Source organism: Acanthaster planci, linkage group LG09, assembly GCF_054643075.1.
Source record: "Acanthaster planci isolate LZ-2023a linkage group LG09, COTS_SCS, whole genome shotgun sequence".
Taxonomy (NCBI): Eukaryota; Metazoa; Echinodermata; class Asteroidea; order Valvatida; family Acanthasteridae; genus Acanthaster; species Acanthaster planci.
The window spans coordinates 16,351,084-16,376,610 of NC_141785.1; the positions used below are offsets into that span (position 1 = coordinate 16,351,084).

A 25,527-nucleotide genomic window follows, 5' to 3' on the forward strand; every position below is an offset into this window, starting at 1 on the left:
TGTATGCTTTTTGGTCCATTCTGCATCTGCATCCGTTGGCAGATTGAAACATGGCCTTCACTGACTTCTTTACAACGAAGTCATTTTCTTGTGTAATTTTATCATAACTTTCAGCGAACACTAGCATTTGTTTTAGCGTGTTTATTTTCTGTTAAAGAGAACGTAGTAATAAAAAAATTTAATGAACATTTTTTATTGCCACCTTTTTAAATGCCATCTTAAATGCCATTGTAACGGATATTTGCGTCACCAGGGATTTTCCTGCGTCTGTTCACCAGGTTGTGTTGAAGTAAAAGGAAGCTGGGAGTATAATATTTACAGCGCCAATATGATATTCCATAGGGGGCGCTCTACCTATGCCCTATTCTGTGACAGAACCCTCCAAGCTGGTGTGGGGATAGGAAACTGATGCCACGCTGCATGACGGATGAGAGTGTGCCTGCACGAAAATGGCAATTCAATTGAAAGTTGTTTTTGTAAACTTCTCAGGCAGAGAGTGCAATTCACTCAGTTTGCCAATTGGGTTGGGCCAACTGTTGATGAGTCATGCTCCAGTGGAACACTGTGACTGGCTCGGTCTAGCAAAACGCGCTTGTGGTACTAGCAAGACGCGGACAAAGGATGCGGGATCGGATGAGGTCATAGCGCCTCTGTAATAGGCCTTGAGCTCTACCCGTTGTAATAGGCGATGGAGAAAAAAAATCTTGTTTTTGGCGGCCGCCTGGGTTTTCTCTCCATGTCCCACGGACGTATATAAAAAAACCTGGACTTGCAACGCCTTTGTATGAAAAAGAAGCCAACCAGCGGCCATTTTACCGAGCTGAATACAAAGGCGTGGCTCCCCACTATTGACGTCAGGAAGAACAAAGGCGGGCATTACCAGGAAAGCTTTGTATTCGGCTCGGTAAAATGGCTGCGAGTGGATTCAATGACTCTATAAGCTGATTAAGGGCATTGCGAGTCCAGATTTTATTATACACGTCCGTGCCATATCCCCACTGCAGTTGAACAATAAATCTTGACGACGTACCTTGACTTCACCGCAGTGGAACAAGTCCACTTTATAAACAGGGGTGCGTGATACAAACTCTCTGAGTGTGAGCACATAACACATGAGCATACACATACATTTAAGGGCCTGGGTTTGCTTCTCTTGTTTGTTTTTGAATTTATATGTGTTTTTTTTCTTTTCCCCCTTTTTTTTGGGGGGGGTTCGCAGTTCCTTCCAACAATTTCGAAAATATCCCACAAAATACTTGCACTTAGGCACACATACATTTACCTACTTTGAAAACAGCGTCCGGCAAGTCTGGCACACCAACGTGTACTGGTCATACTATAGAGGCTTGAAATGCCACTTTTTACACAATTCTTATCATTACAGCTCTTTCTTATTGTACTTCGTCATAAAATATACATGACAAGAATTACCAATACCTAAGCTTTCTAACCATATATAATAAATACTTTTGCAACGAAATCTGAGTGGGTAAACCTGTCTGACAAATACCGCGGAGAAAACCCACGTTGAGCAGCAAGGGCGTCGACCGTCGGTTTTAATGGAGAATCCACTGCATCGCTGTTTGAACCTTTTCCTTTATGGTCTTTTTGACGATGGTAAATTTCGTCCAACTGGCATAAAGTTTATATCAAAAGATTCCTTAGGGTTTACTCCTTATTTTAGCGTGAGGACAAAAAGATTAGCCAAGTTGGCTGTAGACTTCTGGATGTTCAAATCTCCCAAGAGCGTTCAAAATCGAGAAAAAAATTAGACTCGCACAATGAACTTCGACGTGGTACCTACGTTCCAGTCAAATTTGACGGACTCAGTTTGGATTTTAACAATATAAGTTTGAATCATGTTAAAGCATATGAATCAATCTTATATACGCTGAAAGAACGAAATTAATACCACGAACGGTTGAGAAGATGTGAATCAATATTACTCTAAGAGCTGGGTTATTCATTGTTTCCAGACTGTACTACACATGACCGTGGTTGTTCCCAGAGTTGTTACTTATGTTGCGGCTTCGAATTTATCTAAGACTCTGGCAGTCACTTTATGGAGTCAACCACGCCATCTCATGCGGCCGGCTTGTTTTTGCCTGAATACTGACATACTGAGCGCAAGAAGGCGCCTCACGGATGAGTACAGTGTAGTCTTGGCCGAGTTTCAGTTGTCTCGTTTACCAGACGGTAAAATAAGGCTTTGATTTTAGTAAGAAGTCAGGTGTTATTTTTGTTGCATAAATCTCCAAGTATAGATTTTCCCCTTCGAGTGAGCATATTGGGGCGAACTGGTCAAATCTGGTCTAGTAATCGAACGTATACAGAAACTATACAGTTTGTTATAGTTTGTGAAGAGCAGTCCCGTCCTGCCGGATTTATACCCCGAAATCAAATTACGAAATTTGGGGGCACTAATCTTGACTGTCATGTATATGAGATGTGTGTACTTTGGGCTTAGGTTTTATGTATAGGCCTGCATTATTTTACTATAGCTGACTTCCTATCAGGTCTGTAGAGCTCTTAACATTAGCATTTGGATTATCAAATTTAAGATATTATGTAAACAGCAACCAGTGTGACTCTTGTGTTTGGAAGAAAACAATAATGACAATATGAAGGGTTTTGGTTCCTTTCATTATGGTTTTCAAGTAAGCCTATTAATTAGTGTCTCCACGTAGGTCTAATTTCATCTCGGCTGCAGCTGACTGAAACTTCGGCGGAATGTTGGGATTTAATTCATAAATATCGACAGGGGTTTTCCAACTGGTATCTAATTCATTACTGTTGACAGTTGGTCTCTTGTAATCCCCTCCCAAAAAAACATAGCATTGAGAAGGAGATGGCAAAGTACTGTCAACATGCATGGATATAGTTCACGTTCCATGCGCATAAGGAGTTGTTAAAACCCTCACCCTCAAAATCTGTTGCAAGCAGCACACTCGGCCGGGGCTGTGGGCGTAGGCCTATGCGTGATGGATAAATCAGTATATTATCCATGTTTTCACAATCATACCAAATTTGGGCGGGAACCAGCGAAGGTTGGTGACAGCAACTGACGAATGGGTGTCAACCCGAACCGCCTACCTTTTCTGAAATGAAACTTGCAACTGTTCTGTTACTCATAGGCCTATTCTGTTTCCATTGAGGGTGGAACGTGGGCTAATACCTGTACATTGTTACCTTGGCTTTCAGCGAGAGAGCTTGAAAGTGAGCTTTCAAGTGAAAGTAAATGAAGTGGAAGGGTCCGTTCATTCATTTTTTGATTGGGAAACGAATATCAAACAATCAAAACCATGTCGTTTTCTGGTTTTTTTTTTCGATTTGAAACGAAAAAGAGGAAAAAAAGTAGAAGTTGTTTCTTGATTTTCATGTTGAAAAAGAAACACGAAAATGTTTTAAAATTTTACTTTAATTGCAATTTCATTGGACTGCACACATAATTCGAGGAGGCGTCACGGACGTCTCTGAGCACTTCCCAAAAGAAAAGTTGCGTTTGAGAATGCGAGAAATTTGGGTTGATCCATCATTTACTGTAGAAGCAACTAATCCCTGTATTCCTAGTTCAGTCATGATAGATGTTTCTTACATTACAAAATGAAAAATGGAGCTGTTTTTCATTCTCCAAAAAAGTAGATCAGTTTATCATGATGTTATTTGAAAATAGAACGCGATTGTCATTTTCAATTTTAAATGGAAGACGAGAAAGGACTTATTTCTATGTTTTCAATTTGCTGTTTTTAAATCGAAAAGTGAAGAATGACTCATTTTTTATTTTCATTTCTCGTTTCAAAGAGATCTTCGTTTTCAAATAGAAAAACGAAACGTACACGGATCGAAGACGTATTTTGGTCAAATATAGTTCATTAAGAGAAACAGTAGGCCCTATGTTCCTATTAAAGGTATTAGGTTATGTATGATTTCTGGAATTGAGTCAAACTTTATACATACCTCGACAGTTGCAAAATATGATATTTTCATTCGAAACAAACTATAGCGGATATAGATACATTCTAAAAAACCTGGTGTTAAATCAACACTGTGTGTGGTGTCAGGCAGTATCACTACAACCTCGATATACCATGAATAATAATTAAGCTAATATTGCAAGTTAATGAGAAGGGGGTGTTCTTATGAAAGGACGAGCTACAATAATTTTATTTTAGTCTGTTTATTGTTTTCATTTTTATTCTCAAGACAACATATTTGTGATAAAAACTTGCCTTGGGCATAATTCAACTTCGAGGAGTACATGCATTATGCTTGAACAGACTTAACCTCTCGTGAAGTATACTCGCACGAGTCTAAGGTGTACTCTTCGTATGAGACTTCCAAAAGCCACACGACTACGGCTATTGCTCCAACGGCAAAAGCCGAAGCCGCAGCACAATACCTAATCCGGACCCAGCCAAATCTGACAAGGATAGCCTATCAGTAAAGGCCCATCTTTATTTTGAAGTCTCAAACTTTTAACAATGAACCACTTAACCCCGACCTGTACCTGCAAGGACGCTTCCTTTTTTTTTTTAACTGAAGGAACTCCCTGAAACCCTTCAAGGAACAAAAAGTCGCCAATCGGCGAGACAGCCACAAAGAATGACCTTCTTGGGTCGAATTCGCCCCCGAAAGTTAAAACCTGCATTTAGCCTTTAACAATGTAAAGGCTTCTTGATCGGTAGAGGGCTTTGTGTCCCCATTTGTTGCCAATTGTTTCGGTAGTTTTATTTACATTTTCTAGCATCATTTCACTTGGGAAATCGAATGCAAAAGTTTGAGTTGAAAACTTTGGCGTATCTATGAAGCTTAAGTTCTGGATATCACGGTTCATCGGAGGGGAGCATCAGGGTGATCTGATAAATGTTTCAGTAAACTGCAGAAACTGACAGACTTCCATTGCAAATAACTGCATTTAAGGTAACATGTTTAACGTGAACAGTGCAGCGACTCAAAAACTTTGGTCAATTTATATCACAATACACCAAAAGAGTAGAGGCCCGGATGAAACTAACCCCGTGGTATTTTGCTCACTGCAGTTGAAATTCATTGCTTCTTTTTAAAATCATCGGCGCGTGTTGGCCGCGCAGTTCGTTTGCGATCATGATTTAACACCTATTCCCGTATAGCCGCACAGCACTACTATTGGGACAGTTCTATGTGTGGCATACATAATTAGCCTGCGGTACCTCCAATCATCAGAAATTTACTGCTTTGCGTTTCAAAACGGAGCTCATACCAGGCTATGGCCAAATAAAACTGAAATATCAAAGAAAAGCTGCTCTTTCGTGAAGGTACAAGGCCAGAGGGGAATCTTTTGTACCCAACCAGAGTAACAATAACAGACCCGACGTTTGAAAGAAGGAACTATACAGCAGACCTCGTTTGCATAACTGTGAACAGCCTCCCTGTGGTATTTTGTATATTTTATGATCGCAGTCAAAGGAAAAGAATCCAGTTGAAAAAAAATTGTATGCCTCTACCGCACACACTCACGGCAGTCCCGCAGAAACAATCGTCGATGTGAATGAATTTGTTCCTCGATCGTATAGGATTAAAAGCGACAACCCACAAGATCATCGCCTCTAATAATTCCTACGGTTCGACTTACCAACGAAAGCCTGGTGAGTTGGCGAGTCACCATGGATTTTAAGACCGGCTCAGGACTATTCCTGTGCCTACTCTCAGTGGCTCTACTGCCGGTCGGTTTGTGCCGGTCTGCCGGGGCGCCATTGGAAGCTTGCACCTCTCTTACACCAGGGCATGGTCCGTCACCGCAGACGGGGACCAGCCCCTACCTGTTGGAGGCGATATCGGGAAGTACTTATACTGTCGGAGGAACTGTTACAGGTTAGTGCATCAAGATACTGTTTTCTATTTTAAACTAGGCAAATCTTTCATCTTGTAGTTTCAATGAATTTATGAGAACAGCGTGTAAAGTCGTTTCATATGATCTGGAGGGAGAATTTGATTGTTCATTTCCTGTTTATTTAGAGGACGATTTGAAGAGGGAGTATATCAATTCCGTTACCAAATCGTTTAAAGAGCCCAATGAAATAAATAGCTTCAGGGCTCAGAAAGACCATGCCATTTTCAAAAGAGAGTCCTCCAATCTATAACTTTCCTTGCACAAACTGTTTAATCACACCTTGAAAAATACATATGAAATAGGACAGAATTTTTAAAACGATTCCACAAACACTGGTAAATTTGATGGCTAATGTTTTCTTTAAGTTATCTCTGCACGGGCTGTGCAAGCGTAAATAAACAGGCAATAAAGAGTAATTAAAAAAGAACAATAAACTGGAAGCAAAGAAAATTAAACATAACCGAGACTTATGTCTGTCATGTCACCCCCGGAATCTGATGCTCACGTAATGCCAAGAATTATGCAGTCATTTTTAAATTGAACAATAATAGACAATTCCATGTGTGGCGGCTTTTCTTGAGATCTTCATCAATTCAGTAAGCGCTACTTCCTTATATATACGTACGTATTAAAACTGATTTTTTTTTCAAAATCCTGAGAAAACTCGCCCACGATCGAATTCTTACATCTTTTGATTTACCAAATGTTAATGATGATAAGATCCAATCAACCTCCACCTTTCAAAGAAGAGATCTTTATTGCCATGATTGTCATTCCGTTTCATTATTTGAATTTTCATTTGTGAGAATACCAAGGAAAATGACTTCCCACATTCATTAAACTGCCATGTATATATTTTGCGATTTGGATCTCTTTTGTGCTATTGACACAACTTTAAAACAGAAAGGAAGCATGTTTTCAAATTTCCATGGCATTTCTTGACGTAAGCCGACCAACCTCTGATATTAGTTGTGCATCAACACAACCGGACACCGGCTGTAGGTCTACGGAGGGGCGGGGCAAGTTCGCGATTCCTCAGAGGGACGGATTGTCTTTTGATTTTTTGTTCAGGCTTTAACGGGTTCAAGTTGAACACGAAACTGTCTTAATATATTAATATAATCAACAGGTGCAGCTCAAACTCCTTGATGCGTCGGTACAGAATTCATACGTTAATGAACATCTGTGCGCTCGATGCATCAGTAAAGTTAATTAATATCTTGGTGCATGAGTGTGTGAACAGTCCATATCATTCGGCCGCAAACTCACTGTCGCGATGAGCCAACTCAAACCGCTGATTTTGTCTGTGCCAACATGCGCCATTGCGTTGCCACGCGCAGCAAGGCGAGCACGGTTCGTATTAATGTCGGTAATTTGTGGATAATGGAAATCTACGTCAGCTTATTGGCATTATATAATTTAAAGCAAAGAGCTGCCTATATGATGAATTAAAAAGCACTCATGATACGTAATGATCGCGGCATGTAATAGATACGTGAAGTTAATACAAAATTACAACCAAATAACCTGCTTTTATGCCGCAAAATGGTGCAATAGGTGAAATGCATGCTGGCAGGTCTTATTGGATTGTTATTGAAGAACAAAATAGTTTCATTCTTAAAACATTTTCGTAAATTTATTACTTTTCTGTATAAAATCTTGCTATTTTATGAAAAGAAAATTATAATTAGTAATAGCTCAGCTCTGTTCTGTTTTGATATACTTGTTCAAACTCAAAGAATTTTCCCGAAAATGGCGTAACTTACAGACACACACTGAACATCAAGAACGGGCAGCTGGATAAGCATTCGTATAGGATCTTCAAAAATATGTTTATTACCTCCCAAAATTGACCTAATATCATCGTAATTGAAACACTCTCGATTTTAATCTCATCGAAGTTTCAATCCATTTTTATGTTTAGATGAGCCGGCGCTTTGAAAAAGATTAGATACTTTTTATATAAAACCAAAGAGGGTTTGCAGTTTCCATTATGCAAACAAATTTATTTCACACCCACGCTGTTCCCTTACCCGGTGATCACCTCAAACGACGATTCGTCATTTGGAAAACATTGCCGCTATAGCACCATTTCTGTGTAGTATGGAATTCTATGTCTGCCGTCGCCCGTCGTCCGTCGCATTTTGCTTTTTGTTGTGTCCCAATTCTGCCATTTACCAGTTCCAAACACGCCATTTTCCGTCGTGCGTCGCCCGTCGTGCGTCGCCCATCAAATAGGTTGCATAGGACCTGCAAAAGCCGGGGTTTAACAAATGACAATGTGATGATTCCATTCACTTCGAAGGATCTTTTCCCAATAAGGCAAGTACAAATCCCACCTGCAGTACTAGTCCCATAATTAATGCCAATAATGCTAGACTACCTCTGCCCCTTGACAAGAAAATGTCGCCTCGGAGAATTCAACCAAGTGTTTTTTGGGGAAACACATTTTCAGCGAAAATGTTCAGGCCAACTTATCCACAGTCTAATTCTAATCTGCATACTGTAAAAACGTGCCGACTTGTTTTCATCAAATTCTAGAAAGAAATCTGCCAACCGATACAGATATTCCATTTTGTCCTCACAATTTCACCTTGAAAAACAGAAATACTAGACACGCTGTGGATAATAAATTTGTTTATTAAATGTATTGTCAGCTCAGGGGGCAATTACCACTTGGTTTAAGTTTCAGAAAATATGACGTGTTGGTTTTTGTGGGTGTGTATGCCATGGTGGATAGACCAATGAGAACAGATTGTCAGCAGCATATCAGCATTATTTATGGGGCTAACAAGTAACGTTACTGTTTATTAGACTTCTGTGAGCCTACCTGCAACTAATTTGGAGTATACAGCAGATTCCATCATAGGTATACCCGCCCTCAAAATAATGTTGAATCAGTTCGTCTCTTATGAAAACTATTAAGGAATCAAACATTGTAAATAATTTATTATTTACATTCCGTTCTGTGGGATATCGTGCAGGGACAGACAGAAATATTACATAGGCTATAGACCTAAAGTCAGGCCGTTAATGAGTAAAGTCACGTCTAGAGTAACTAAGTTATCGAGAAAAACAATCTACCCTAACAGGATATTATTTCTTCTTTCAAGTGGAGTTCGGCGCAACTGCAAAAACAAATACATGTACATCTTCTAGTTCTGTTGCTAAAATAAGAGTCAGGCATGGTGGATCGATCAAACAAGGACATGTACATGTAAAACGATCAAGGGTCAAAGTTAAAAATACCACTGCGCAATCGTGACAAAAAAAACGACGGACGACGGGCGACGCACGACGGGCGACGGCAGATATTCCATAGTATAGCAGCATACCGGTAAACCAGTAGAGCAGTCTAAGCGGCATTGTTGCCTATGTTAATAAGCAATGGTAACCTGTTACACCTGCACTGGGAGGTTCAATCAATTAGAGCAGGTGCATCCGTCAACCTCAGCAACAATGGTTGTATAATCAGGTGTTGTAGGCCTACCATTTCAAGATGATTAAAGCACAGTTTCATAGACCATCTAAACAGAAAAAAAAAGCACGATAGATTTTTAGTAAATTGACTTAGCAGAGAGCCGCTGTGTGCTGGCATTTTAGCCGATACCCGTTTCTGCTGTAAGTATTTTTTTCTGTGATCAGCACGGTCAATAAAATTTCATTAGCTCAATTAAAGTTATTTTCATGATAGAAATACGTGGAAAAATTACCTCTCAGAACTCTGTTCTTGAATTTTTTCGTTAATTAAACAGGCTTTTACTTGTCTAATGGTTATTATATTTAAGACAGTAGTAAATCTATAGACAAACTCCCACTTAGTAATTATAAGCGCTGGCGTAGCCTTGAAAACGGAACCTCTTGCCTAGGTTCTCATCTCTGAAAGCAGGGGAATTTCACGATATTTCGCCGAGGAAACACCTCGATTTTTGTCTTTTAATGAAATTATTGGAGGTCTTTGCAGCTTAACATTCCAGTGGAATTTTGAAAAGCTAACTTAAGGAACATTTGGGGTTTGTTGTAGATGGCAACCAACTTTCGAAGACTGCTTTTTTAAAGAAAAGTTCAAATTTTCATAAGCGTGTTGAAAATATTCTTGTGGAAAATCCCTTATATTAGGTTTTTGCCGATGAAATCCATATCCTATTTCTACTGACACCTTCAAGCGCCACAGTAATACAGAGTGCAAACACTGATATAAACCCCATGCTTGCTATTATTACATGATTGTTATTAAGATGATTTAGTCGGTATATGATTGGGAAATTAACTGATAAGTGAGCTGACTAATGAGAAATCAAATGTATAAATAGGCAACATGATGGCAAAGTGTCAGATTAATGCAGTAGATTCACAATGGTGCGCCTTCAAGAGTTTGCAACATGTTGGCCAATCACAAGGCGTGATATCTGTCAACCCTTTTCAAACTTGCATTGGGTACACAGATTTCGCGTATCGTGTTTGGCACGCGTTGCAATCTCTTGGAGGTGCACGATTGTGAATCGCCCGTATTGCCGGTGTACTGAAAATTAGTCACTTCTGAAAATTAAGATGCTGGAAAATTAAGTTTTAATCGAGCTTGAGAAGTATTAAAACTCATTATCGTTTTGGTTTAAGTTCTCTTTTCATACAAGTGTTCTTAAATTTTGGAAAGGGCAGAGTTCCCTTAAAGTTGAAAAACATGTCCCAGGTTATGGAAATAATACAGTCGTCAATCCAACAGAGTTAGAACCATTTCCGTGAAGTTGTTTTCAAAGCCAAATTTCAACTCGGGTGTAGACGGTTACGGGTTCTGAATGGAGCAAGGATACAACATACCCCTGCAGGCAGCCAAGGCTGCCACTGGGACGGAACCCTTTGAAAGCAGCACCTCATGCGTGCGGGGCTTCGTCACAAAATGAAGTCTGGTTTGCCAAACTCGATAAGATTTTCTTTCACGAACTTTATTCAACTGCAAAGCGGTTAAAAAAAGGCCGGCCTTAATTTTTTGCAGAGGTCATGTAGGAAAGTATTTATCTTTCTTGGGGGATCTTTTCAATATCAGGGAAGGGTTCTTTGCGGCAACATAATGGGAACATATGTAATGTCTTTCCTAAACACAAACACAGCACGCTATTCGAGACTTCGAGAAATTACTCGTCACCGGCTCTTATACGAGCCGACACCTCTTCCTAAAAGACAGGGTTCCCGGCCCCATGATGCAACTCACAGAACCCTTGCCTGTGCACCATACCGCAGAGCCTCAAATAAGACTCTTCAATTGCCTTATAATTTTTAGAATTCTTTGGAGCAAATATTTTTTTCAACTCTCACAATAAGGTGACCGCGTGTAAAAAAATTCTGTAAATTATGCATCCTGTATGTAAGAAAGTTTTTTATCCACCAAAGTAATGAAATTTGTTTAATGAAACGTTTTGCAAGACATCAGTTGTACCTCTACATCGATTCGTTAATCATTTCCAGTCGATTGTTTCTTTAGCCGATACCATGATTTCTTAATCATCGAGCACCTATTTGAAAAACAAACTGCAGTAACTTCACGTACAATTATAGTTTTTATATGTGTTTGATGTATTCCGATGAACTGGGATGGCCACTCCGTGTTAAAATTGCAATAGACAAAAGTGCAGAACCTAGCTTGTAGCGTAGCCGCGCAAATATGAAACTAACTTTAACTTAAGAGCAGATAGTCTGATGGATGCACTTCTGATTTCACACTTGATCCAAGTTAATACAGAGCTGCAAAGAGTGTAAAGTACGAAAGATTAATGTTTGCCCAAGCTCACAGACCCAATATGCTTCATTAAGATGGGTTTTGAATTTATACACTTATTGTGCAGTTCGCGTCAATGCAAATCCGGCGTCCACCACCTTCCGGGGCCTGATCTTGCAAGCCCGCCGGACTAGCGACGGTACAAGGGTAGGCACCTGGATGCTACCGGCTGGTGGTGGTTACCAGTACGTGGAATGTTCCGGCGCCGGGGATCAATCGACGGTCACTCACACCGACGGTATAGACAAGTCACTACCGGTGTTTTTTACGTGGAACGCACCTACCCAGTCAGTCGGGGACGTCCGGTTTTTGTGAGTATAGGCCGCTTTCAGCTACTCAGGCTATTTGCGCCAATAACTGTATGTTTATTCATACACTTTATTAATCAACATCACATTACGGAGTTAGGAAGAAGGTCCTGTTTTAGAGGCAGGAGGAAACCGGAGTGCCCGGAGAAAACCTGCGAGAGCGAGTATGGACTGGAAACCAAATGCACTTAAGGCCTGGGCCAAGCCGGGACTCGAACCCGGGCCTCGTTGGTGCAAAGCGAGGAAAGAACCGCTACGCTAACCCGCTCCCCCATGTGGTTGGTTTAAATTGTCAGTATGTGATACGAAATGCAACAATAAAATAAACCTAACACTACTTCGGAGCTTTGGAAGTGCCATCTGACTTGTTGAGATCCTGACATATTTTCTCACTCTCCGGGAGACGACATAATAAAGGCAAGATGTCGACATCCTGAGATACATTATCACGGGTTGGCGATATCGTAAAAGTTGGATAATGACATCCCCAGATAATTTATCATGGGATGTTGTCATCCACGCATCCAGCAAGTTCACTACACGTAACAGGTTGTGAGACTTCATGACGTTTTATCAATCTAATTAATATCATATATTATATGGCAATAAGACAATGCTTTGACAATGCCTCAGGCCACTAGCCTGTGCATTTTCAAGGTGGTTTTGGTGGTAATTAGACCATGGCTTTCTAGAGTCTGTATTTGGTACGTCGGTCTTGAGGAGTGTCCCATCCCAGCTCCCGAATAAGAGCTTGTTGTGCTTCTTTGACGACTATAAGCATTTGTAACAAAACCTTCGGTCGTGTTCTGGATCCTTTCAATTACATTAGCTTGAGTCTGGTGATGAGAGTTTCAGATTGCACTGCAGTATGCAAGTCTAGGGCGTACTAAAGGTTTATAGGCAGGTGACTTGACATCATGAGATGCCCAGCTAATTAAGATCTCCAGAAATTTTAACTCTGAGATATGGGCAGCTATAACCTCTACTAATGGGATACCATCCACAGTGTAAGCAGAAATCTGGAGTCATGGGTAACTCTCATCGTATTTTGACTTGTTGAAGGACTTCTGCCACTTTTTTCTCCCATGCTGTGATGCGACCAATATCTGCTTGGAGGGTCGCTTGGTCATCTTGAGACTTACTTTCTTGGTATAAAATGCAGTCGCCTGCAAAGAACGTAATTTTGGACTTGATACCAGCCGGTAGATAATTAGGCTAATGTATATCAAAAACAACAGTGGGCCAAATACTGACCCTTGGGGCAATCCTGATGTAAATTTTGCCTCATTAGAGCTAGAGGAGGCCCATTCGATAATGACTCGTTGATGACGTTTTGTTAAATTCTCAATCCAGGTAAGAACATGATTTCCGATACTAACAGCGTTGAGTTTATGCAGCAGGTGATAGTGGGGCATTATATAAAACACCCTGCTGAAATCCATAGCCTGGCCTTTTGAGTCCACAGTGGTTGCTAGATCGATGTTGCTTGTCACGTCGTATATTAAACTGATCCAGATGATTGATTATATAACGATGGATAATGCGTTCAGGAAGTTTGCATATGCATGTAATCAAAGTCGAGGAAACAAGACGGCAGTTTGCTGGATTGGATCTATCTTCTTTTTTTTTTTTTTAAAGTAGCGTTACATTTGCATTTAGCCAGTCTTCAGGAAGTGAGCCAGTTATAAGAGATTTATTGAAAATCTTGGTGAGAACAGGTGAAATACTTTCAGCACAGTCTCGTAAAACTCTTCCTGTGACTGCATCCATATATATGATATAGAGCGAGAGTTATTACTAGGAACACTGCTAATGACCTTGCCAGTAAAAACTGAACAGAACTGATCGTTTAGAGAGAGTGGGCTTTATCTGTAGTGGACGATGCAAATCTACCATTGGCAGTGTGTAGTGTTGATTATCCAGTCACCTCCCTTCTTCAGTTTCAAGGTAATTCCAGAATGGTTTTGAATTCTTTTCTGAACTCATATTGCCCGGCAAGACTGGTGGATTTATTGCAGAGACGATACAAAAATCCTGAAGCAAGATATGGCGGCACATGTTTTGCGTAAATAAAATCTACACATCAAAAATTTCAAATCAACAACAATGGATAAAATAGGTACGAAGAGATACTTTCTCCATAAAAGGTACACCTGAATATACCACATGAGTCCAGGCTGGAAGCTGCAGGGCTTAGTCTGGCTGAATTGTTGAGGTGTAGGGGATTGACAAACACTCATTTCTCCTTGAAAATATCAGAAGTTCACGAGTCACCGAAAACTAAACCATGACGGTTAAAATAACCAGATGATCAATAAAAATCACGAGAATGATGAAGTTAAGCAATCAAATTTGGATAAAAAACTGCGGCTAGCCACACCATGACCCTTGACCACCGTGACTCTTGTCATTCCCAGCAAAAATATATCAGGATCTCAACGAGTCGTATGGCACTCCCAGAGAACTGACCACATTTTGCAAAAATTGAAACAATAGTGCAAGTCCACTCACTGTATACTATGTAGTACGTGAACTTGTCCGGCCATTTTTCAGCGGTGATATCTGATGGTGATGGTGGTGGTGGTAGGGGGAATGCGATGCGATAACTTCTCCCACACTACATTTGAATCTGGGTGAACTGTCATGGTATCCGCACCATAACTAAAGAGGGTATGGACCCCCGGCTACAGCCCATGCGGGGCCATTATGTGTTCCCCTCCCAGCGAAGATTATAAGAGAGGGAAAAAAATGTTGATAGTCCGCTCTGGTCAGTGTTCCAACCGTGACCAAGGCCACTGAGTGTCTCCTCCGGAAAATGTGGGCCCCAAGTGCTCTACAAAATATGCCTTCGTTACGCCACCGATCCATGCGCCTTGGATCACATTGCACTGTAACAAATATCAAAATAAATAATAATATAATAATTAAAAAAATATTATACGACCCTTGATCAGGCCGAATTTGGAGTTTGATGCTCTCATAGATTTTACAACGCAGGTAAACTATTTCAATGATCCTGCCCCTATCCATTATAACTACATTTATTTTTTCCTCCCATTTTCATGCAGGGTTTCTGTTGTTCAAAACTTTTCGACATTTTGGACAAACATCGAGACAACAGTCACGGGTTAGTGATGATGTTCATATATAAAATAAAACCTTTGAGTCGCCCTCACCTGCCGCGGTGATTTTGTTTTGTTTATAGGCCCACGGAGAAAAGAGGAAAAGTGATCTACTGAGGTTTCATCCCTTGAACTGCAAACGAGTGGGGTTTTTGCCCTTTTCATTAACCAATCAAAATCTCCAAAACGCCAGTCCTTGCGACCGCTAGTGCGTAAAAGGCATCGTTACAAGGTATACGCGCGGGATGTGCAGCACGCGCAGCATTTTGGCCAAAATATGACAGGCGGCACACGGACAGATTTAAAAACTTAGATTGTAAAACATTTTTGCTGAGAGTATAAAAGTTGCAGTCATTTCAGGGTTTTTACTTTACTTTATACACATGCTTCTTTCCCCCCCATGTTTGAAGATGTTTTCTTACGCCAGTTTCGTTGAAGCCGAATGTTGAGCAAAGCGTACGCTTCGTAGGCCTATTAATCTGCGAATCACCTTTAAATATTTGGACTATGAGTATGGCGCCAGTGCTATAGGATCATTGATACCAGTGTCCGCTGTTATATGACTATCATAGTTATAAATGCTAGGGCAAGGAAACTGATAAAAAAAAGTGGGGGGAGGGTGGTACATTTGGGGACCCCGTTCCTATTATAAAAGGGAGACCTAGGCTAATATATTTATTTTAAGTTTTGGATTCACCTTGGTAAACGACTGTGACATCATGCTCAATAACCCTAGGGTGGATGTTGTGAAAAGAGGGCAGGGTTTTGACTTTTGAGAGAAATCAGCAGGGCAAACATGCTGGTGGATTCAAATTTGCATGGCTGGTTTATCGGTAAGAAAGCCACATTTCCTCACAATTTACAATTCGATATTTCCCAAGAATAGGGTCAGCGCAATAAAGAGAGTACCTTTGCCTTTTGGGGACAGACCAGTTTTACAAGATTAAAATGACATAAAACTGAGGTCCCAAAATATATAATTCCCCAGAAGTAGGCTTTAGACTAGCAATTGGAAGGAGTTCCATACACAGACACAACTTTAGGCCCTGTGCACAAACTACGCTGTGGTACTGGCCTGAGAATTCTAAGTGTCTTCAAAGTAGGAAATGCTTCAATATTTTCCTTTCTAAATTTGACTGTCCAGGACATGTTGTTTGTTTTCAGAAATCTGATGGCTATTATTGATAAACCAATGCAAGGGAAAATTAGTGATATCCATATATGGAACTCTTAGGCCTAATGCTCCTAGCCATGATGCGGCCTGTCTTTCCCTCACTTCTCAGTCACTGTCCCTAGCTCAAATGGAGTAACCAAAGCCCTCAGGCTTATGCGCAGTCATGATATCAGGGAGCTTGTAACTGGGTTTTCAGATGTCATGAGCATTAGGCTATGGTTTAAGTTACTCAAGATATCTTTCCCCCATTTCAACCCCCCTTGTGCCGATGGTGAAAGTGACCAAAGTGCCTACCAAAGGGGCATGAAAATATCCAAATCCACCCCAGGCTGTTAGCCAGTCTTCATCGCATTACAACTGAGTAACATACATGTAGTACGGTCAGGAAGCCCACCTGGGCTAGCCCGACTTAACTGGGGGGACAGCCTTGAAGGGGAAGGGTGGGAGACTTGCCCCACAGCAGCCTGACAGACTTTCATTACACCACTAACATGTCACAGCACAACAAACTCGGCAATTTGTTTGGGCCAGATAGTGTGTACAATAGGCCCTACTATGACAGGCCTCTGTTGGTATAGCACTTTAGAAACGGAATGAAAACCAAACAAGTTTGCAAGAGAAATCTTTGGGAAACAGTTTCCCCCAAATACTGCAGTTTATTTTTGATCCCAAGGGGGTCTTTTTGGCACAAGACATGGCAAAAGCATGCAATCAGTCTGTTAGTAAGTCCATTCTCTTTTAACATAGTACTGTGCATTGGTTGTCTAAGGATACTTACCAATTTGCCTTTACATTTATTACAGTGGCTCCACCTTGTTCAAGCAACCCATGTCAAAATGGAGTCTGCTCCAGCACAGATGGTACTTCCTATTCATGCACATGTAACACTGGTTTCAGTGGAACCAACTGTGACATGCCAACAGGTAGGGTAACAATTCAGTAGTCTGAAGACCTTTCTCAAGACCAAATCATGGTTCACTTCTGCAAGATTTTCAGTGAAAGTTTACAACTAGCCAAGCATGTGTAAACTTTAACCTTTGATCTTTCTGGTATGAATGTGCAGTACATGCATATCAAAGAAATCATTTAAGTGATCTTCAATTATGTTAAAGATTCGCTGTGAGTATTGAGTTAACTATTAATCATTATTTTTGTATGTGACTATTATGCCAGATGCCTGCCAGTCATCACCTTGTCAGAATGGTGGAAATTGTTTCCAAAGTGCAAGTGGTGGATTCTTTTGTGACTGTCCTGCTGGCTTTCAGGGCACTCAGTGTGAAGGTATGTCATCTTCAAATACCTCCAATATCCAGCTGTGCATAGCACATATTTTTTAAATAGAATCATGTGTACTTTTTAACTGAGTCTTTAGAAACCCTCCTGACTTTGAGCCTCCAAAATTTTGATAGATCACATTTTACAGGAAAGAGATCCGTCAGATGTCATTACTTACGTGGTTTGAGAGATTGCCCTTACAAAAATGTCCCATGAGGGTATCCCATGGGGAAATTTCCCATGGGATTACATGGTGAATTGGCCACCATGTAGCATGGGATTTTTACCCATGGGATTTTGCCCATGTGTATTTCAAGAACCCCATGTAATCTCCCAAAATATTCCCATGGTGATTTAATTGTCACATCCCATGGTGATTTTCCCGCACATCCAACGGTGATTTACCCATGCGTCCCATGGTGGTTGCCCCATTTGTCCCATGGTGATTTACCCTTGTGTCCCATAGTGATTTTCCCATGCGTCCCATGGTGGTTGCCCCATTTGTGTCATGGTAGTTGCCCCATTTGTCCCATGGTGATTTACCCTTGTGTCCCATGGTGATTTTCCCATGCATCCCATGGTGGTTGCCCCATTTGTCCCATGGTGGTTGCTCCATTTGTCCCATGGCGATTGTCCCATGCATCCCATGGTGAGTGTCCTGTGCATGTCATGGTGACGGGCAAAGTTGCAGTCATCAAATCAACATTCCATTCCAAACTGTGTTCATGCCAATGCATTTTAATGGCAGCAGCTAATGTGGTTTACAATACAACAAAGCCTCTAAGTGTTCTCTTGATAATTGCAAAAATGTGAATAGTGTTTGTGTGGCATTTCCATGGTGTCCGCATACAAATTACATTATTTTCCCATGCTGATTATAAAAACCCCATGGTGTTCCCATGCTGATCATAAAAGCCTCATGGTGTTCCCATGGTATCCACAAAATGTCTCATGGTGATCACTTCAACCAACATTATTTTTTTGCCAGTCCCATGGCATACACATGGGGTCCCATGGGCAGCCCATGGAATGCCCATGGGATCTGCATGGGACATTTTTGTAAGGGTGTTGCTCATTCTGTTGTGATTTCTGAAAGGGGCTGGAGCCTTCATTTTTGCATGGTTTTTGATTGATTGAATAGAAAACAAAGTATCTGAATAATGGACGCATTGATCAAGTAGCCAGTCAATAAAAGTTGCTCCCAATGAGTTTTTAATAGTTATGTACGTTTGTGTGGCATTTGAGTTTCTTAATGTAGTGTCTACGGGGTCATCACTGCCTGAGCAGAGACGGGGGAGGGGAAGTGATTCCCTTAGCCCCGGTGACAAAGGCACACATGGAGAAGAATTTTACTGACGCTCGGTTTTATTAGCCGTGGCACATCCAGGATACAAAAGAAATGCCAAAAAGCACCCCCAACTGAAAATAAGCTATGTATGGCCACTGATGGCAGCACAGTTCTGTAGAATCTCTTTTCTACCGTCCACTTGGAACTTGGGACTCAGTTCAAAGTGCAGAGAAAAAACGGGCCACAAAGAGCAAAAGATTGGCCTGCCTCCTCATCAGAAAGCTCCCAGTTAGCCAGACATGGAATATATGTGTGTCCTTTCGCAGCACAATGCAGCGACATCGAATTAATGCGTAGCAGTAAATGCGTGTTCACTCAATGTAAATATATTAACAATAAGGCCACATATAATGTACAGGTATATGGTTCTAACTTCTTAAGTGGACTAATAAATGTAAAAATAAACAAAGAAGAGTAACAAGGCAAAACGCACTAGTCTCCTTCCAAGGCTTATGTCAAATCAGCATGTTTGATACCAGATTTGGAAAAGGTGATTCTCGGTTCCCCACATTAAGACTCCTCAAAATGTGTGATTTGTACGTTCAAATGTTTAGATATATGTTTGCATTTTTAAACATTTTGCAAGTTAGAGTGAACTTAGACATAGATGCTTTTTTTTTGCTTTTTTTTCTGTAGTAATCACTCCATGCGTGAGCAATCCATGCCACAATGGTGGTACTTGTTCCAGCTCAGATGGCATGGCATATACCTGTATGTGCAACACGGGTTTCACTGGGATTGATTGTAGCTCAGGTACAGACGCTAATTAAATAATGCCATGGCCAATGATTTCATTTTTACAAAGAAGTTTGAAACAATTGGTAGATAAATATGCTACAAAAACCATTACATTGTGCTGGGCTCTGCTAATATTGATGACGCAAGACTGGCATTAAAATCACCGTTCTCTGTCCACCGGTCCAGAAGGTATTTTGGACCCAGGGTCTTCTTTTTGAAACGTGTGTGTATGACATCCTTTTTGTTTTTTGACTTGTGAAATTTGAAGCAGCGTCACTTCTGGATGATTTTCAGTGAAAGTTTATAGCAGGTCCAGCATTATGTAAGCTGTAACTTAGATCTTACTGACTTAAAATCAACGCTTTGGTGATCCTTAATTTTGTTAGTGATTTGCTGTTTTTGGCATGTTTTTGTATGTGACAGTTATGCCAGGTGATCCCTGCCAGTCCTCATCTTGTCAGAATGGTGGAACTTGTTTCCAAAGTGCAAGTGGTGGATTCCTTTGTGATGTGCAAATTAGATGTATTGTTCTGTCAAATCATCCCAAGTTCCTGGAGCCTCCATAATACTAGATTATGTAGATGTGACAAGATTAAGGAGGGAAGAGATCAACCCAGTTACTTTTCAAGTGCAAAAATTTTGCCTTGATTTCTTGCAGAGTGATTGAAACTGTAGAAGTGAGGCAGATCCCAATATAAAACTGCTGTAGAGTTGAAATGAAAAACAATTTTTGGCTTGTCAGGAAAATTATGCTAAGAACATTGCTAACTTTATCAAATGAAGCTCGGTTAATTCACAGTGAACTAGTTCCCCATGCTCACCCTCCCCTCTACAGCAAGTACACTTTGGTAGTTAATGTCATACCCAACCCCTCAGTAAAGTTGGAGCAGAAAATGTGTTCAGTTATAAAAAAACCTCTGGTAAAGTTGTCATTTTTTAAGTCGCTTATATCTTTATTTCAGTGGCTCCACCTTGTTCAAGCAACCCATGTCAAAATGGAGTCTGCTCTAGCACAGATGGTACTTCCTATTCATGCACATGTAACACCGGTTTCAGTGGAACCAACTGTGACATGCCAACAGGTAGGGTAACAATTCAGTAGTCTGAAGACATTTCTCAAGACCAAATCATGGTTCACTTCTGCAAGATTTTCAGTGAAAGTTTACAACTAGCCAAGCTTGTATAAACTTTAACCTTTGATCTTTCTGGTATGAATGTGCAGTGCATGCATATCAAAGAAATCATTTAAGTGATCTTTAATTATGTTAAAGATTCGCTGTGAGTATTGAGTTAACTATTAATCATTATTTTTGTATGTGACTAATATGCCAGATCCCTGCCAGTCATCACCTTGTCAAAATGGTGGAAATTGTTTCCAAAGTGCAAGTGGTGGATTCTTTTGTGACTGTCCTACTGGCTTTCAGGGCACTCAGTGTGAAGGTATATCATCTTCAAATACCTCCAATATCCAGCTGTGCATAGCACATATTTTTTTTAAATAGAATCATGTGTACTTTTTAACTGAGTCTTTAGAAACCCTCCTGACATTGAGCCTCCAAAATTTTGATATATCACATTTTACGGGAAAGAGATCCGTCTTTTACTGTTCAAAGAAAAAAAAACAGAATTTTGATTTCTTCCAGAATAATTGATTGTGGAGGTAAGGGAGTTTCCAAGACAATGGTTAGTATAAATGGATCATATTTTGGTTCTATGCTGAAATTATCTTTGAAAATTGTTACTCTTATTAATTGATTCCAAAGAAAATAAAAAAATAATCAGCTCTGCAAGTATATTTTGGTACCGAAACCTCAGTTAAAGTGGCACAGAAAATGGGTTAAGTTTTAAAACATTCCTAATTTAATTGACATTTTAACCTGAGACATATCCTTGTTTCAGTTTCTGCACCTTGTTCAAGCAACCCATGTCAAAATGGAGTCTGCTCTAGCACAGATGGTACTTCCTATTCATGCACATGTAACACCGGTTTCACTGGAACCAACTGTGATACACCAACAGGTAGGTTAACAGTTGAATACCTCTTTAAAGAAAGGCCCAATGTCACATTTTGTCCTGGGAGAGTTAATTGATTTACTTTCAACTCCTTCAAAAAATACTCACTTTTTCTTTTGAACTAAAAAAACATTTTGTTAAAGTTGGGCCCTTCCTTCAATTAGGTATTCAACTGAAACATTTGAAGACATTTTGATTCCTCTTCACTTTTGATCTCTGACAATAATGCAAACCTTACTTCTGCAAGGTTTTCAGTGAGAGTTTACAGCTAGCCCAGCATATATAAGCTAGATCGTACTAGTATGAAAGTGGAGTATATTAAAGAAATAGTTTTAGTGATCTTTAAGTTTGTTAGGGATTTGGTGCAAGTCTTGAGTTGAATATTTGTCATAATTTTTGTATGTGACCATTATGCCAGATCCCTGCCAGTCATCACCTTGTCAGAATGGTGGAAATTGTTTCCAAGGTGCAAGTGGTGGATTCCTTTGTGTTTGTGCAAGTGGCTTTCAAGGTACTCGGTGTGAAGGTATGTCATCTTCACAGCTTGCCATCGTCCATCTTCCCTGAGCATATTTAGGTTTTTCCAAACAAAGTGGACGTATTGTTTTATCAAATCATCCCAAATGTTTCTGGAGCATCCAAACTGGTAGATTATGTAGATGTGGCAAGATTGAGGAGGGAAGAGATCAACCTCAACCCTGTTACTTTTCAAGTGTAAAAAATATTGCCTTGATTTCTTGCAGAGTGATTGAAACTGTAAGAATGAGGTAGATCCCAATACAAAACGGCTGTAGAATTGAATTGAATAACAATTGTTCCCCATCCTCACTGCTCTTTTTACTGCAAGTACATTTTGGTAGTTTAATGCCATTACCAAACTCTTAGTAAAAATGGAACAGAAAATGTGATAAGTTTAAAAAAAAGGCTCTGGTAAAGTTGTCATTTAAGACGTTGATAATATCTTTATTTCAGTGGCTCCACCTTGCTTAAGCAACCCATGTCAAAATGGAGTCTGCTCTAGCACAGATGGTACTTCCTATTCATGCACTTGTAACACCGGTTTCACTGGAACCAACTGTGACATGCCAATAGGTAGGGTAACAATTCAGTAGTCTGAAGATACTTCGAAAAACCTTTTGACTTGTCATCTTTGACATTTAAAGTAAACGTCACTTCTGCAAGATTATCAGTGAAAGTTTACAACTATCCCAGCATGTGTAAGCTTTAACCTTTGATCTTACTGCTATGAATGTGTAGTATATCAAAGAAATCATTTAAGTGATCTTCAATTTTGTTAATGATTCGCTGTGCATATTTAGTTAACTTTATCATGATTTTTGTCTGTGACTATTATGGCAGATCCCTGCCAGTCATCACCTTGTCAGAATGGTGGAAATTGTTTCCAAAGTGCAAGTGGTGGATTCTTTTGTGACTGTCCTACTGGCTTTCAGGGTACTCGATGTGAAGGTATGTCATCTTCAAATCCCTCCAAATATCCAGCTGTGCACAGCATATTTTACTTTTTAAATAGAGTCTTATGTACTAAAACTGAGTCGTTGGAAACTCGCCTGACATTGAGCCTCCCAAATTTTGATAGGTCACATTTTAGAAGAAAGAGATCTGTCTTTTACTTTTCAAAGAGAAAAACAGAATTTGGATTTCTTCCAGAATAATTGATTGTGGAGGTGAGGGAGTTTTCAAGCCCACATGGTTAGTTCAAATGGATTATATTTTGGTTTTATGCTGAAATTATCTTAGAAAATTGTAACGTTAATTAATTGATTCCAGAGAAAATTAAAAAATAATCAACTCTGCAAATATATTTTGGTACAATTGATAGGTAAACTGGCACAGAAAATGGGTTATGTTTCAAAAACATTCCTAATGTAATTGACATTTTAACCTGAGACATATCCTTGTTTCAGTTTCTGCACCTTGTTCAAGCAACCCATGTCAAAATGGAGTCTGCTCTAGCACAGATGGTACTTCCTATTCATGCACATGTAACACCGGTTACAGTGGAACCAACTGTGATACACCAACAGGTAGGTTAACAGTTGAATACCTCTTTAAAGAAAGGCCCAATGTCACCATTTTGTCCTGGGAGAGTTAATTGATTTCCTTTCAACTCCTTCAAAAATACTCACTTTTTCTTTTGAACTAAAAAAACATTTTGTTGCAGTTGGGCCCTTCCTTCAATTAGGTATTCAACTGAAACATTTGAAGACATTTTGATTCCTCTTCACTTTTGATCTCTGACAATAATGCAAACCTTACTTCTGCAAGGTTTTCAGTGAGAGTTTACAGCTAGCCCAGCATATATAAGCTAGATCGTACTAGTATGAAAGTGGAGTATATTAAAGAAATAGTTTTAGTGATCTTTAAGTTTGTTAGGGATTTGGTGCAAGTCTTGAGTTGAATATTTGTCATAATTTTTGTATGTGACCATTATGCCAGATCCCTGCCAGTCATCACCTTGTCAGAATGGTGGAAATTGTTTCCAAGGTGCAAGTGGTGGATTCCTTTGTGTTTGTGCAAGTGGCTTTCAAGGTACTCGGTGTGAAGGTATGTCATCTTCACAGCTTGCCATCGTCCATCTTCCCTGAGCATATTTAGCTTTTTCCAAACAAAGTGGACGTATTGTTTTATCAAATCATCCCAAATGTTTCCGGAGCGTCCAAACTGGTAGATTATGTAGATGTGGCAAGATTGAGGAGGGAAGAGATCAACCTCAACCCTGTTACTTTTCAAGTGTAAAAAATATTGCCTTGATTTCTTGCAGAGTGATTGAAACTGTAGGAATGAGGTAGATCCCAATACAAAACGGCTGTAGAATTGAATTGAATAACAATTGTTCCCCATCCTCACTGCTCTTTTTACTGCAAGTACATTTTGGTAGTTTAATGCCATTACCAAACTCTTAGTAAAAATGGAACAGAAAATGTGATAAGTTTAAAAAAAAGGCTCTGGTAAAGTTGTCATTTAAGACGTTGATAATATCTTTATTTCAGTGGCTCCACCTTGCTTAAGCAACCCATGTCAAAATGGAGTCTGCTCTAGCACAGATGGTACTTCCTATTCATGCACTTGTAACACCGGTTTCACTGGAACCAACTGTGACATGCCAATAGGTAGGGTAACAATTCAGTAGTCTGAAGATACTTCGAAAAACCTTTTGACTTGTCATCTTTGACATTTAAAGTAAACGTCACTTCTGCAAGATTATCAGTGAAAGTTTACAACTATCCCAGCATGTGTAAGCTTTAACCTTTGATCTTACTGCTATGAATGTGTAGTATATCAAAGAAATCATTTAAGTGATCTTCAATTTTGTTAATGATTCGCTGTGCATATTTAGTTAACTTTATCATGATTTTTGTCTGTGACTATTATGGCAGATCCCTGCCAGTCATCACCTTGTCAGAATGGTGGAAATTGTTTCCAAAGTGCAAGTGGTGGATTCTTTTGTGACTGTCCTACTGGCTTTCAGGGTACTCGATGTGAAGGTATGTCATCTTCAAATCCCTCCAAATATCCAGCTGTGCACAGCACATTTTACTTTTTAAATAGAGTCTTACGTACTAAAACTGAGGCGTTGGAAACTCGCCTGACATTGAGCCTCCCAAATTTTGATAGGTCACATTTTAGAAGAAAGAGATCTGTCTTTTACTTTTCAAAGAGAAAAACAGAATTTGGATTTCTTCCAGAATAATTGTTTGTGGAGGTGAGGGAGTTTTCAAGCCCACATGGTTAGTTCAAATGGATTATATTTTGGTTTTATGCTGAAATTATCTTAGAAAATTGTAACGTTAATTAATTGATTCCAGAGAAAATTAAAAAATAATCAACTCTGCAAATATATTTTGGTACAATTGATAGGTAAACTGGCACAGAAAATGGGTTATGT

At 39.8% G+C, this 25,527-nt stretch overlaps 1 protein-coding gene and 1 long non-coding RNA gene across 11 annotated transcripts in view; one reads left to right on the forward strand and one right to left on the reverse strand.

Moving 5' to 3' along the window:
- Positions 1-5,285: 5,285 nt before the first annotated feature.
- Positions 5,286-25,527, forward strand: part of LOC110984848 (uncharacterized) — a 49,323-nt gene continuing 29,081 nt past the window's right edge. The window contains exons 1-16 of one of the 10 annotated variants that reach the window (XM_087140658.1): positions 5,286-5,850; positions 11,710-11,953; positions 15,019-15,077; positions 17,050-17,169; positions 17,420-17,527; positions 19,506-19,622; positions 20,570-20,689; positions 20,940-21,047; positions 21,507-21,626; positions 22,039-22,146; positions 22,593-22,712; positions 22,980-23,087; positions 23,546-23,665; positions 24,078-24,185; positions 24,632-24,751; positions 25,019-25,126. In XM_087140658.1, the coding sequence (XP_086996784.1) occupies positions 5,643-5,850; positions 11,710-11,953; positions 15,019-15,077; positions 17,050-17,169; positions 17,420-17,527; positions 19,506-19,622; positions 20,570-20,689; positions 20,940-21,047; positions 21,507-21,626; positions 22,039-22,146; positions 22,593-22,712; positions 22,980-23,087; positions 23,546-23,665; positions 24,078-24,185; positions 24,632-24,751; positions 25,019-25,126 (1,996 nt within the window). In that variant the 5' untranslated portion in view covers positions 5,286-5,642. The remainder of the gene's footprint in view (positions 5,851-11,709; positions 11,954-15,018; positions 15,078-17,049; positions 17,170-17,419; positions 17,528-19,505; positions 19,623-20,569; positions 20,690-20,939; positions 21,048-21,506; positions 21,627-22,038; positions 22,147-22,592; positions 22,713-22,979; positions 23,088-23,545; positions 23,666-24,077; positions 24,186-24,631; positions 24,752-25,018; positions 25,127-25,527) is intronic. The other 9 variants (XM_087140652.1, XM_087140654.1, XM_087140655.1 and 6 more) reach the window with 9 other exon arrangements.
- Positions 5,857-17,164, reverse strand: LOC147798223 (uncharacterized). Its single transcript, XR_015426297.1, has 3 exons — positions 17,025-17,164; positions 14,462-14,838; positions 5,857-8,119 (listed from the first exon to the last, which is right to left on the reverse strand). It is a non-coding gene; the product is annotated as an uncharacterized LOC147798223 (long non-coding RNA).